The sequence below is a fragment of the Triturus cristatus genome, chromosome 2_1 (assembly GCF_964204655.1).
Source record: "Triturus cristatus chromosome 2_1, aTriCri1.1, whole genome shotgun sequence".
Lineage (NCBI taxonomy): Eukaryota > Metazoa > Chordata > Amphibia > Caudata > Salamandridae > Triturus > Triturus cristatus.
Genome location: NC_140581.1, coordinates 939,335,967 through 939,351,630, shown reverse-complemented (window position 1 = coordinate 939,351,630; position 15,664 = coordinate 939,335,967). Strand labels below are relative to the sequence as shown.

Below are 15,664 nucleotides of genomic sequence, written 5' to 3'. Positions count from 1 at the left end.
GTAGGCAGGCAGTTAGTCAGCAGATGGCCCAAAACTGCCTTCAACTAAACTCAGCTAAGACTGAGGTTTTGATCTTTGGGGCCAATCCTTCGTTTTGGTCTGCATCATGGTAGCCATCTGAACTCAGCACTCTTTCCATTCCGGTTTGGACCGTAAGGAATTTGGGAGTCAAGTTCAATGACACACTTACCTTCTCTGATCAAGCAAATGAGGTTACCTCAGCCGCGTTTTAGAAGCTCAGGTTGTTGATAAAGATTCAGCCTTTCATCCCTGCCAATCTGCAGAAACTAGCTGTTACTGTATTAGTGATTGCAAAGATGGACTACTGTAAATGGATATACCTCAATGCTCATCAGTATGTCAAACAACCTGTAAGTACTGCAAAATGCAGCCGCTCAGCTTCTGTTTAAGATTCCCAAATATAAGCCCATTTCCAAAATTGTCAGGAAACTACACTGGCTACCAGTTAAGACACAGAATTACCTTCAAAGCGCTCTGTATCACTTACAAAGCACTGCATGGACAAGGTCCATATTTTCTCATAAAAATCTTCAACAGGGATATGCCAGGTAGGTCCCTTCGATCAGCATCTGCTAAACTTGTAGCCATTCCTAGGTTTCATTGCATGTCTTGGGGAAGCATAAGCTTTGTGCTGGGGGTAATGAAAGCATGGAATTCGCTCTCATTGGACATCAATACCATGCCTACCCTACTGACTTTCAGGAAGGCTCTTAATACCCATCTGTATAATAGTTGGTCACACCTCTGGGCACGCTTCTCCCCTCTGTAAACTCGGCCAGCGCCAAGACACCTTTTAGGTATTCGAGCGCTAAACAAAAATAATAACAGCACAAACTAGTGCATGGTGCTCATTGACGTGCCTTAGTGAGGTGATGGCAATTAAGAAAGCAACCTCCCAAGAATGAAATTGGAGGGGGCAACTCTGTTTTCCTTGATACAGACGGTGGACCCTGAGTTCCCACTGGCCGCGGTGTTTCTCGATGCCACCAAGGCATTCGACTCTGTGGAGTGGGACTATCTGTTCGGAGTCCTGCAGAGGATGGGCTTTCCGCTTTTGTACCTCTCTTGGCTCCAGTTATTATATCATCGACCGAGGGCCCGTATACTGATTAATGGTCATTTGTCTCCCCCAATCGTTATCTCCAGGGGTACTCGACAGGGGTGTCCACTATCGCTCCTATTATTTGCACTTGCTGTAGAGCCGCTGGCTGTCCGACTGCGGCAGGTTCACAACGATAAGGCATTCTGGTGTTGTATGCGGCAGATATTGATATCGTTATATGCGGACGAGATTACATTATACATTAGAGATCCGCAGAAGTAATATCAATCCCATATTGCGGAAATTTATACGGTTTGGAAGGCTTTCCGGAGTGGGCATTAACTGGGGGAAGTCCCAGGTGTTCCCGTTCACGTTGGCCGTGACTCCTTTCCCACTTGACTTTCCGCTGGAATGGTGTCAGGATGACTTGAGGTATTTTGGGGTCCGTGTGGCCAGGGATAAAGAGGAAATTATCCGGGCGAACTATGGCACGGCAATCGAGCGCCTCAAAACCAACATAACGCGCTGGGTGGCGCTGCCCCTGTCCATGGTGGGTCGAGTGTCACTCATTAAAATGAAAGTACTTCCACAGTTTTTGTATCTATTCCTCAACATTCCCTATCACCCGGGACGAGTCTTCTTTGCCATGCTGCTCTCGGAACTCATACGATTGGTATGGGGGGGGGGGTAAACAGTCGCGACTGAAGTGGTCTATACTAACCAGGCCATATGAACAAGGGGGTTCGATGTTCCAGACCTTGAGGTTCATTTTTTATGTGCTCAAGTGCATTACGCCTATTATTGGGTGTTCCCTCCGCGATACATGCCGCAAGTGGCGGTAGAGGACTGGCTCGCGGACCCAATACCCCTTAGTGGCCTCATATATGGTCCGGCGAACATGCAGGTGACGTCACCTACCACAGTACGGTGGAGGCTTGGCGTCGCATAGCAGCCCTTTTAGAGGTCTCGTTCCTCGATTCTCCCAGGCTACCGTTCACGTACCACCCGAACTTGACGTTGTTGCAGGAGAAAGGATTTCAGGATTTATGTAAGCAAGTACAGATCAGTACGGGTGGGGGGGGGGGGGGGGGGGAATCTTTTTCAAGAGGGAACCTTTCGCACAGCTGCACAATTCTTGCAGGCAGAGACGCATACGCCGCTAGACGTCGTCTTATACGTGCGATTGCGACAGGGTATGAGATCGATACTTCCGGACTTCCCCCGGGAACCGGAAAGTTTAGAGCTATTGCACAGGATGTTGCGATTTGCGGATGGCAGGCATTTGGTGTCCAGGTTGTACACCACAATACGAGCGTATAAAGTGGGAGCCGACAGTTCGTCCAGGATACGGTGGGAGGAAGAATTGGAGAGCGAAGTCACTGATAACCAGCTATACTATACGGCGGTTAAGAAACTGCGTTTTAAACTAGCTGACAATGATTGCTGTGGGAGATGTGGATGGCCAGGCGCGGGGTTTCTGCATCTAGCCTGGGACTGTGAAAGAGAACGAGAATACTGGGAACAAGTGTTCACAGCATTAGAGGATATGATTGATACTCACCTAGCCAGAGATCCGATACTTGCGCTCTTGGGGCACACAGCACACATACCCACAAAATACAGAAAGTATGTTGCTATCTCTCTATGGCTGGCAAAGCGAAAAGTGGCCTGCAGATGGGGTTGAGGCCGGGCCCCGAAATTTAAGGAATGGTTTGCGGATATGGTATATTGCCAAGAACAGAGTAATACGTATGCTGAATTACTGCCACGGACCTCTCAACCCTAGGATGTATGGGGGCCGCTGGTGGGATACCTCCTAACGCATAGTCCTGAGGGGGTTGCTAGTATGTCACGTCCGACTGAAGTTGAAGGGGGTGTAGAATCAACAGTAAGACTATCGCTCGTTACATAGGTTCTTTCCTTTTTGCCAGATAGGTGTAGCCTGGATACTAGCCTTATAGGGACTCCTTGTGTGCCGCAGGACTTGAGAATAACAGGGCTCCTATGTGTGTGCGGTCCTCCTGCGTTGATTGCATAAGGTTTAATTTTTACTATTTGCTCTCCTGCGCCCTAGTCATTGACTGGACAGTAATTTTGAACATGAAATACCATCCACGAGATATGTATTGTAGACTGTACGCCATTCATTACAAATGCTTTACTGAACCGGCTGACAATGTGCAGCTAATTTACTATGTAACTGTTTAAAATCACAAATAAAGTTAAACAAAAAAAAAAAAAACTACAATAGAGAGGACATTTTATGGCCTTCTTTAGGCCAAAAGTATAGATTGTTTCTTAATGCTTCAGCAGCATTTCAACCCAGAGTGGAAAGGTAGCTGGGTCTCATCAAGACATAAGCAATAATGGAAGCATCTGAAACATAATGATGAAAATCTAAATTAAGGATTCATAAAAGGGGGTCCGATCACGGGAATATTGAAAGGAAATAACTAATACTACCTTGCATCCGAGGTACCACATCAGTCTCACTTGTGAATTAATTAATAAGCGACACAGTGGCAAATTAAGATTGACTTATGCAGAGCTAGAGGCCGTAACCCCATAACCCCTGAAAATATCCCATAGAGGGCGCCTGAAGAATGCAGAGTTCTACCACATATACGGGAATTCGTAAAATAAACCACCCTTGTGTGGCTGCTGGAATAACTCAATAGCTGTCGAAGGCTGTAATTCGGTGCAAAAGTATTCACGGGCAAGTATGGGCACGGCCAAATGGCCTTGACACTTTGGGCGCATCTTTGGAGGGGCTCGGTTTGGCCACAATCAGTCTCACAGCCATTTAACATTCCTAGACATAAATTTGCATCGAGTTAAGGCCTTCAACTGCAATAGAGTTATTCCAGCAGCCGGACAAGGGTGATGAAAAAAAACAGCATAGCAAAAACCAAACATGCATGTCAGTTCAATGTGATATTCTATTTATAACCAGTCTTGAGGGAGAGAATGGGCATCATGACCCACTCAAGGTTTTGCCTTTGGTAGACAGACACACACACACACAAAAATATGGCATATCAAAAAGAGATATAGTGTGTAAATAGTCCAGGGTTCCCTGATGAGTGGACAGGGGGCTTGCTATGGCAAGCCCAAGGTGCTCTTCTAAGAGCTAGTGTAGTCAAGCAACCTTTAACTTATCACAGAGGAGTGCAAAGCATCTGAAAATACACAAACTGGTCAATAAATGAGACCCACGACTCAAGGAGGAGATCCGCACCAATTTATAAAAATAGCAAGCATCTTTATATATGTTTAGGCATCAGAAGCAAATCGTTTAGGTAAGTAAGGTTTAAAATATAAATTCTTTTCAGTTAAAAAAGTCGACACTTAGTGCAATTTTTAGAAGCGGCAATGTTATTCTATGGGAGGAAAAGTCAATGCGGCATTCAGGTACAGTACAGCGACTTACGTGACCAATCTCCAGGAGTTAAGGTGAGTGGTGGGCAAAGTCCAAGGCAGCATCAGCAGAATAATACCAGCGGCATTAGGTTAGTGCAAAACAACATTGGGTTGCCAAATGTTACCCTATGGGGATAGTCTTCGCGTAAAGAAGCTGCAGACTCGGACCGGGAGGTCAGTCAGGCTGAACCAATGGGTTGGAGCTCAGGTCTCATGATGCTCAAGGACTTAGGGACACCTTTGGTCCTCTTCTCGAGGGCTAAGGAGCGACCGTGCAAAGGTGTCTTTAGGCATCGGGTTTTTCTTAGCAGGAGCAGTGACGGTAGAGGAGGCCTGCATGCAGAGGCTGCAGGCGACTTCGGAGAGTTTACTGGGGGTGAAACCATGGTGGACTCCGGCTCTGGAGGGCTGGGGGACCACGATGACGCTGTTAGCCCACTTCAACTCTGGCTTGGAGCAATGGGTACAGTAGTGTCTTCAGGCGTCGGGTTTCTGGGGTCACAAAGTCATCACAGTAGTCTTTGGTTGCCTGCAGGGAAGCAGGTCAGCTACTTCACAGGAAGTCTTTGTTCCAGGGTGAAGTGCTGGCAGGTCTCCCGAGCTTTGGGGACTCAACCGATGCAGGCTAAGTTGACGTTTGGCGCAATTGTCGAAGTCAGCAGGCAGGCCGGCAGGGTTGGCGCTTGGTCAGTTGCTGGGTCTTCAGATCTTGTAGGATGAGATTCTTCACATCCTTCTTCGTATTTCAGATTGTCAGGATCTGTTTTTCTGGTGGAAGGGGTGCCCCTAAATACTGAATGTAGAGTCGTTAGAGGAGTGTAGGGTAGTAGCCAATGGGTTACTGACCCCTAGGGTCACTAAGCCCCCTACCTTCCTGTGGGCATAATCGTGTCCCAGAATTCCTAAGTATGTCATCACAAAGATGGCTACTTCTGAAATGTTGTGTCCACCTCAGTTTAGCCCACCTTAGGGGTGGTACTGGCCTGGGGGAGGTGTGCGTACTTGACAAGCTACTTTTCCTGCCTGTCCAGGAGCCAAAGGGGTTCTGGACCAAGGGGGTCGGCTTCCTCTCCTGTGAGAAGAGCCAGATTCACATTTCAAAGGCAGCAGCTCTTTGAAGCTTGCCGGACTAGGAAGGCTAATCAGCAGATCATCCTGTGGATGGGGGTGTGACAATCTCTTCCCAGCCAGGCGTTTGTTCTGGGTCTCCTGGGAGAAGGTCAGGAGACCCAAGAGGTCAGAACAGTGTCTTGGGTGGCAGAAAACAGTCAGCGAGCACACAAGAGGCTGGTAGGTTTTCAGGGGGCACTCTGTGTGCATGTATTGGTAAATCCAACACTGGAATCAGTGTGAGTTTATCAATACGAGATGTTTGATACCAACCAACCCTATCTTCAGTGAAGCCAAAATGTAGCTGGGGAACTCATTTTCACTAGTGTCCGGCACATGCTTTAAGATAGTTTCCCTAGGAACTGGCAGTAATAGGACTGTCCAGCACAGGGGCATATCTGCTCATGCAGGTATGCCCTCACATGTAATATACACACCCTGCCTTACGGCTGTTAGGTCTGTTGTAGGGGTTACTTACAATTACTAGTAGTGGTAGGGGACATGGCACACACACAGGCATGTGCAACATGTCGTGTTTTCACTTTTGTCTGCACCAAGACACACAGCCTGCAATGGCAGCCTTGCATGTGCTTGGCCAGGGGTATCTTAGGGTGGCAAAATGTGTGCTGCAGCCCGTAGGGTCCCTCTTTAGTACAGCAGGCCTTAAGTATCAGGGGCAATACTTACTAGGGACTTACAGAGGATGCTAAAGGTTTTGCCAATTGGGGAAAAACAATGGTACGGTTTTGGGAAAGAGATCTGGCGCTGGAGACCTGGTTAGCAGGAACCCAGTGCACCTCCAGTCGAAATTACATCATTTACTAGGCAAAAAGTTGGGGTGACCATGTCAAAAACAGGAAGGGGGGGGGCTCACCCAGAAACAGGAGTATCACTTGGAGAAATAATTTAATTTTAAGCATTGGGGAAAGGAGGGATGTTTTGATGTGTTTGCCTTCAACCAAAAAGCAGGAAAAGGAAGGTGGGTAGGAAGGTGGGTAAAAATCAGCAAAAGAAGGATGGTTCAGGGGTTGAGCCCCTGAGAACAATCCACTTACAAACATCAGGTACAGGACCTGGTTAACGAAAAGGGAGAACAGAAAAAAAAGATCTATGCAATCCTTTACGGTACCCTACAAAGAGTGAGTCAATTTTCGAGATTAATGGCATTTACACCATAAATAAAACGAATGTAAAAAGCAATTTCAAAGAAAGGATATGGTATGAATTGCTTTATACCAAATTATAAATGTTAATCATCTTGAAGATTTCAGTTCAGCAGTTTAGGAGAGGAGTCCAGAAAACAGGTATTTTATTAATTGCTCTATGAAATTACATACAACTGACTATCAAAGCTAACTAATATGATAAATATGCTAGGGCACTTGATTGCCTTATTCGAAAAAAACAGGCTAGAATGGAAAAGCATAGAATGGCTCTAAAATATTACAACTGCCTTAGCATCTGGTCAGTGTATGAGGGACACAATGCATCTGTTGGACTAATGGTTTGTGTTTCTCACCGGATTGAGAACTTTTATGTACTGAGTCATGATTTTCTAGAAAGTACTTCTTTGTTCAGACAGATCGTAATGGAGCTGTACAAACAAGCAACCATTTGAATGCAATTACTTTATGACCTGCTTGTAAATCATAACAGTTCAAAGAAAAAGAACACGTTCCACCTAAAGATTATTCTGTGCACTCAAGTTTACCATAGTTTGGAACTATGGGGCATTGTATCTTATAATTTTAGAAACTGCATTAGTAAGAAAGTGTCTGTATTCAAGAAAAATCATTGTGGCTGTGATGTATGGTAAAGCACAACTCTGAATAACCTACTTATCACTGTTTGCCATCCTACGGAACTCTTGCACGGTCAATGGTTTCTTCTGAATGTTGTACTGAGTGAAAAGCCCAGACTGTCCCGTTACCATCTGCTGGATCGGAGCAGGAATCACAAGGTCATCAATGTCATCGTAATGCTTTTTTGGCTTCCATCCCTTTGGTGGAATCACCTAAATGAGAACAGAAAAAAGTAAAATTTCAAAACACGTGTAAACATCAAAATTAACCATTTGGTTTCTTTAGATTAATTTCAGAGCTTAAATAAAATAAACGTTCAAGCGGCGAACTTGGAGTCTTTTGGTATTTAGAGGTAGAGAATAGATTGGCACTTCCCAAAGCCCCTTTTCTCCTAGGCCTGGGTAAACATTTGACTATATGGGCACTAAATTATTTTCTATTTTACTGTCCTGCTATTTTGTGAAATGTTTACCCATAGTAGAATATGTCAGACAGAAAATGTTTGGTAAAAAAAACTGTGAAATTGCATCAGAGATATTTTCTGCTGAACCAGCTACCTACACACATCTTGACTGACTTGTCTGCGCGGTATGCTCTTGATAATATGTGTAATTTCAACAAAATTACATGTGATTTTAGAGGGGGGCATTTTCACCAAAGCGCAGTCTTGTCTACAGTTCTAAGGCTTACCAGGGTATTCGTACTTCTGGTCTGATTTACTCTTTTTTCTCGGTTATGGGAGTTCCTAGTAAGAGATTTACCAAATACAAAAAAATGTCTAGTTGGAGGATGGGTGGAAAGTGGGACGGAGCAAAACTGTAGAAATCGGAGGTGTGCTATTGGACGCCACTCAATCTTCACAGGAACCCTTTTGCTGATGGACTTTTCATCCAATGATAATGCCTACCTACTGTCCCATCCAGTTCCAGAAATACCCTGCTGTCTTTAACAATACGGTGACAGTTAATTTCTTCTCAAATTTTCTTAGATTGATCACCCTTGCAACACACATCGGGGCCTTCAGCAACAGAGAACACCAGCGTGCACCCGTCTCCTCGGCTATAAGAAGGCATGCTCATTAAGACACAAACTACGAGTGACATGGTAATGCGACCGCGGCGACTCAGCTGCATTGTACGGACTGTTCTGTACCAGCCTTGTTTCGAGTTAATGAAAACCTAAAAAAGTTACGCAAAAAAAAAAGGGAGAAACTGAAATAATGTTATGAGAGATCAATGCCGTCATTATTACAGCAACAGATATGGAAAGCGAAATCCGGGGCATGGTGAAAGCTTAGAACAGTTTAGTCTTTAAGAGAACAGAATTTTATGAGGGGGGATTGTGGGCCTACCTACTGTACCAACTGAGAAAGACCAGAAGGCAATATAAAGTAAACAGTCCATAGAGCATTCCTCAGATTAGACACAGGATTCTGACATCTAAGGGAGGAAAATTATCTTACAATTATGAACGGTACTTATTAAATCGGAAATGTGGGTATCAACTGGCTTAAAACTGATCAGTACATTTCGAGAAGATGAGCATGGTCAAGGGGAGCATACAGCACAAATCAATTCCCAGCATAACAAGAACTGCACATATGGAGGAAAGCATAATTATTTCTGTTAGGGTAATATCTTGTATGGCAATACGCTCAATGGGAAATGGATAGGATTGCCTACCACCACTACCATCAAAACCCTGTAACTGAAATGAGACTGAATATGGATTATGCCCCAAGGTAATCTTTTCTAGACCTTCAAATTGCGAGTAACACAGTAACACCCCCTCTCTTCCCTCCCAACCCCAAGATTACCAAAACATTATGTGGACCAGCAACTAAAAACCACCGAGACAGCTGAAAGGAGGAGAACCAAGAAAATCAGTGCTGCCATAAGTCCAACCGAAGAACCACTTCATGTCTATCCACAAATACTGCTCTGTACAGACATTCCATCTTGAGCATCTGCTGCTGTAAGAGACTGCTTAACCTTGACATCAGGAATAGGCCTCTGTTGATTACATTTCCTTGGAGTTACGTAAAGCAGAAACTGATGGAGTATATTCACGTCACCTCAAATATACCACTCATCGTCCATGCTATATTCTGTTTTGGTGCACTTGCACTGCTCCCACAAATCAATCTGAGGATACTAACAATTTATAGCCCCCAATAAAAAAATTCCTAGTAAGCATGACGTAAAGTTTCAATTCTATTAAGGACCTGAGGCGAGGATTATGCTCTTCTTTCTTTATTCCTTTTTCCAGCAGCTTCAACTTTCACTTAACATTAAACGATTTAAAAACTAGCATTCCCATAGTGCCTGAGGTAGGGGTCATCCACAGTCCACCAATAGGCAGTCCGCAGCCTCCATTAAGGCGGGTGCTTCCTGTGTAACCTCCTCTTTCTTGACTGCGACCATCCTATCCTCGAGTCTCTTCATTCTGTTTTGGAACCTTCAAAACCTGGAAGAAGCCAAAACAAGCTAATGGCTCTGATCTCAAGGTACAACCCAGAAGCATCACTAGAGCATGGTGCAAATTGTACCACAATATGAACAGTACAAAACAGACATCCTTTGTCCCCAAAGGGATCTTCAACCAAAGATAAAACAATATCAAGGCACAAACTTGCACCATACAATAGAGTCTCTCCTTGATGAATGTACATCTTACCAGGCTGGGAACTGGATTGTTAGACCCTAGGCAAGAATGATCCTCGCCTCCGCGTCCTTAATAGAATTGATACTTTGGGTCATGCTTACTAGGACATTTGTCATTCTATGTCCGGGCCGGAGGAGAGGATTATGCTCATTTAAAGCTTATCCACCACCAACGAGGCCATATCCGTGACTGGTTTAAAGTAGAACCTCATAAAGAGAGTCTGATGACCAGTCTGCGGCGTTTATAATATATTCCAACCTGGCTCCCAAGGAAGAGGCTTTTGAAGCCATTGCTCCCCTTACCGAATGGACATCAAACTGCAAGACATTAATACCCACTTTTTGCATCACCCATCTGACCCAACAGGTTATGTATGGTTGGTGGCTTAACAGCTTTGAAAGGTTTCCGTAGGGATATCAACAATTGGCGCTCCCCTGGTGGATGAGTTTCTTCAGTCATACTCTCATATTCTTTGAGGCATCTGACGACGCACAAGTTAGTTATCAAAAGCTGGATAGGACACCATCCTGGAATCTGATTTAGTCCTACGAACAATATGGAAAGACACCCCTTTCGGGGTGAACACCTTTCCGGAGATGTCCAGTGCTCTAACATCGGACACTCGTCGACATGAAACTAGACACAAGAGCATTGCAGTTTAGCTGACAGTTGCCTACGGGACAAATACTTGTTAGGTTGCCAAGATTGGTATAGGTGCAGAACCTTATTGACATCCCATAGCGACGAATACCTGGGCTCCGGAAGAAGCGTGAGGCGAATTCCCCTTATCAATTTACAGATCATCTGATGCTCCCCAACTAGTTGCCCTTGAACAGGTGTGTGGCCAGCGGAGATCTCAGACCTGTAAGAGTTGATAGTGCAGTATGCCAAGCCTTGGGACACCCAAAAATTCATAATGGCTACCACCTCGCACCCCATGGGATCCTAGTCGTTCCGAACACACCAACTGACCCATCTGGTCCAAGCGGATTTGTATCTTTTGCTTGCGCTGTCTGCCCAAGCTGCTCCCAGTAACCTCTGAGCATCGTTCGATAGGCCTGAGACTTACCAGTGATGCCGGAAATCCGCCAGGCCACTAAGGGCATTCTCCCTTACTGGATTAGAGGATAGGGATTGCCTTGGGGATCCCTCAGAAGAAAAGGATCTCGGGGTAATAGGATTGGAGAATCCCAGGAAAGTTCCAGAAGAACTGGAAATGACACTCGAGACCTTCAGTATGGGGCAATTAACACAATTTTTGACTGTTGCCTGCGCATGTGTGCAGTGAGCCTCATTATCATTGCCAACGGAGGGAAGGCATATCCCTTCTCTCTGGACCAATCTTGGAGAAAGGCATCCGTCGCTGTAGACAGAGGGTCTGGTTTCTAACTGAAGAAGCGCAGTAGCTGGTGTTCCAGACGGGATGTGAAAAGGTCTATGGAGAACGGGACCCACATGTTGTGGAGTCTCCGAAAGGATGGAGGACGGAGCTGCCACAGGCTCGTGTTTGACCAGCTCCTAGAGCACCAATCTGCTATCACGTTGGAGGCTCCTGGAAGGTATTCAACAACATTTCAGTGACGGCGGGAGAGACAAAACATCCAAAGGTCCTTGGCCAAGTCGGCTAGAGCCTTGGACTTCGTTCCTTCGAGATGGTTAATGTAACGGACCGCTGACACATTGTCCATCTTCAGGAGCACGTTGCAAGACACCTTGCCATTCGACCAGCACTGGATTGCGAAGGAGCCCGCCATAAATTCTAGGCAATTGATGTGGAGCTGACTTTCTTCGGCAGACCACTTTCCTCCTGTAGAGGAGTCCCCGCAACGCACTCTCCAACTTGACTTGCTGGCATCGGACTATTAAGACTAAGTCGGAATCGCAGCCAAAGATGGCTCTGCCATTCCAGGATTCCATATGATCCAACCACCACCTCATCTCCATGTGCACTTCCTCCTTAATGGGCACCTGATCGGAATATTGCAGACCTCTGCGCAGGTGAGAGGCTTTCAGTCGCTGCAAAGCCCTGTAGTGGAGCGGCTCTGGGAAGATCGCCTGAATTGAGGAGGCGTGAAGGCCTACCAGTCTAGCTACCTGTCAACGAGGTGGAGGAGAGTGCTAGCATTCGCCTCAGTTCTCTGCGTATCTTGGTCATCTTCCTCGCTGGGAGACTCAGAGTGCGGGTCACTGAATCTACGGTAAACCCCAGGAAGGTCACCTGTTTGGATGGGCTCAGGAGAGATTTCTTGGCATTGACAACAAACCCCAGGCCCTGGAGGAGGTCTACCTCTTCTTGCAATTGCTGTGAGAGGCGAAGCAGGCATTGTTCTAGGAGCAGAATGTCGTCTAAGTAAATAATGACAGCCCTTGGCCCTTAGTGTTACCACTAGAGGTTTTAGAAACCTTGGTGAAGCACCAAGGGGCCGACGAGAGCCAGAACGGCAGAGATGCAAATTCATACACCTGCTCTTTCCACCGAAACCGTAGGAACCGTTAGTGCGAGGAAAAAATGGGGACTGCCAAGTGTGTGTCTTCCAAATCCAGTCGGGCCATCCAATCGTCAGGTTGGAGGAGGTCCCGCAGGGGATGGATGTCCTCCATCTTTAAGTGGCGGTAGACCAGCCATTGGTGGAATTATCTTAGGTTTATCACCAGCCACTGACCGCCATCTGTTTTGTCTACAAGAAAAATATTGCTGAGGAAACCCTTTGGATGTAGGCGGGTTGGCACAATTGCTCCTTTCTACAGCAGCTCCGCCACCTCCTGATCTACGAGTGTGGCCTGGTCTTGTGCAAAAACAAGCTGGCGGGGGCAAACCTCCTGCACGGGGATGCCATAAAACTCGATCCTGATCCCTTGAATGGTTTGTAGCACCCATGCGTCTGAGGTGATAGACCTCCAATTATGCTCAAAGACTGCCAACCGACCGCGCACCTTTAAATGGGGAAAGTGAGAAAGGCTCGCCTGATGCAGCCGGGGGTTGGCCTCTGGCTGTTCTTCTGCCACTGCAGCCTCTGTAGCCTCAACGCAATTGGAAGAACTCTCGTCTGCCTGTGTCTTGGGTTTCCTTGCCGCCTCTTAGAGGGCCTTGGGTATAAAAGCGGCCGGTTGAGCGCCCTCTGCCACGACCGGCCCGACAAAAACACTAGGGTGGAAAACCTTTTTAATGGAGGACTGCGCCTTGTCCCAGGACGTAAAGGTGGCTACAAACTTTGTCAGCTCTTTGATAAACGGTTCCCCGCAGAGACCGCTGTGAGCTACTGTGGACCAGAAACCATCATCCTAGGACCGGTTTCGGATTCAAGCTATCCTGGCTGATGAGGGGTGAAACCCCGAGGCCGGTCCTAGGATGCTTGTTTCCGGTCCAGGGAGGACCTGGCTTGGCAGTTCAGGCTGGACTGTTCCCATGAGGCACAGGGTCAAGACTGATTTGCATAAGGCCAGGTCTAAACTAGGGTGACATGGCGAGCAAAAGAATGATGGATTTAACCCAGATCTATTGACTGGGGTGAATGTTTTGATTTATTCTGCATTTCGTTTATCAATTGTGTGTCTTTTGCTTTCTCGCCCTAAGTACGCCGGGTATGCCCAGACATGGGTCCCAGGCTCGCTGTGCCACTGGATTCAAGCTATCCTGGCTGATGAGGGGTGAAACCCCGAGGCCGGTCCTAGGATGCTGGTTTCCAGTTCAGGGAGGACCTGGCTTGGCAGTTCAGGCTTGACTGTTTCCATGAGGCACAGGGTCAAGACTGATTTGCATATGGCCAGGTCTAAACTGGGGTGGCATGGTGAGCAAAAGAATGATGGATTTAACCCAGATCTATTGACTGGGGGTGAATGTTTTGATTTGTTCTGCATTCCGTCCATCTATTGTGTGTCTTTTGCTTTCTCGGCCAAAAGAGGATGTCAAGTCTGATAAAGAGTGGACTGTGGGCCTCAGATCTACAACCTCTGCCTCAAGTGTGTTTACCTTATTCTCCATATTCAGGTTCCTCTGACTTACTTTGCGAAGATCTACTCTCAAAATATTTTCCTATCTGCATCCTTTAATCGCTGCCAGTAGTTGTGCTCCCGTTAGTTTCATTAATGTAGTCCACCCGCCCCAATGTCCTCCATAGGTTTCCCACTATACATCCCCAATCCCCAGTATACTGGTCTACCTTGATTTGTTGTGAGGGTCTCTAAGGTCTGTCTTATCCCCACGATTCTAAGCAGCGCAACAGATTTCTTGCCCATATACCACCATGGCGTTTGCCACTTTGTACAAGTGACTCAGTGTCTAACCCAATAATCTGTGTTCAGAAGCAGACAGCCCCGCAAAGGAAATCAACTGAACAAGAGATGCACTGTCACTCATAATGTCTCTTCCTAGGAACATTCAACAGAGCCACCTGTATGCCTCTGCTCACACAGCAGTGTTTGACTAACACCAGGAGTATGTCTGTACAATGATTGGCACTTAATTGCACAATGGGTTATTCACTGAACCCAGTCATCATCAATTTGTAGGTTATCACATGCAACCCTCACCTCCCGCCCCAGGCAGCAACCCACAGTGGTCTCTGGAGCCATTAGACCTGCCATTCCAGGTTAATAGCCCTACTGCACTCCACTGCAATGGCCCTCAGCCCCCACCAGAGTGGGTTAGAACAGTCTCAGTTTCTGCAACGCAGGCTGGGTCATCGTCCAGCTGGCAAGGAGGGCAGTACGCACTCGCCATTTTGCCTATGCCTAGCGGAGGGGCCACAATAATCAGAAGCAAATGCATCTCCTATGACCAAGACCAATCTATGACTGCAAGCACTTCAGGAATACTGGAAAGAACAGGGTTCAATGTAGCCAGTGCCAGCCCTGGGGTGGCTCAAGATTCCGCAGGATACTGGCATGGTTTCGGGGAGACCTGGTCTAATGCCTCGGCCATCTTGGCAGGTCATGCCCCCCTAAATCCATCCTTGGCCAGTGTTATGCTCATAATGTCTTAACCAAACAAGCATGTGATGACCAACACTATGCAACACCAGTACTTACTGCTTCACAATGAATACTGCTTCATCTCATGTTGTTGCATGAGCAGGTTAAACTCCTAAGGCAGATGCTGTTCATCAAGGTAGTGACAGGGTAATCAAAGTCACAATCAGATACTCCCTTCAAGTCCAATGGCGAAGACACTTTGGAATCCTTTGTGATGAAGCTCACCTCTACCAAGAGGTCAATTAGTTTAGTGACAGCATTTCCCTGAGGACTACTTAAGTAAAGAACATTAGTCCTGAGACTGCTGCATTCCACACCAGGATGGATGTGACTCAGAACCGTCTTGAGGCTGTAAAGAACCAAATTTATTCAAGCACATTTATTGGACTCTCAAGGTTAACAGTCTTCACAAGAAGAACGTGGAACACGAAAATAGAAGCAAGTGCAACATTATCAGGTTTTCTGGTTTCCTGGACAATAAACAGAAGGATGACAAGCTATCCTTTTTGGAGTCTTATATATGGGAACTGGGAGCTGCTGGAACACAAATTCTTGCCTCCACTTGAGTTCCAGAGCTCATATAATTTGCCATGGTCAGCCAGAAAAGAAAGACATTCCCAAGTGGATGGATTAC

The 15,664-nt window shown here is 46.4% G+C and overlaps 1 protein-coding gene across 1 annotated transcript in view; it reads right to left on the bottom strand.

Annotated features, from left to right (window-relative positions):
• KDM4C (lysine demethylase 4C) overlaps positions 1-15,664 on the bottom strand; it is a 1,697,337-nt gene that overhangs the window by 1,470,515 nt on the left and 211,158 nt on the right. The window contains exon 3 of the mRNA XM_085633463.1: positions 7,432-7,607. Within this exon, the coding sequence (XP_085489589.1) occupies positions 7,432-7,607 (176 nt within the window). The remainder of the gene's footprint in view (positions 1-7,431; positions 7,608-15,664) is intronic.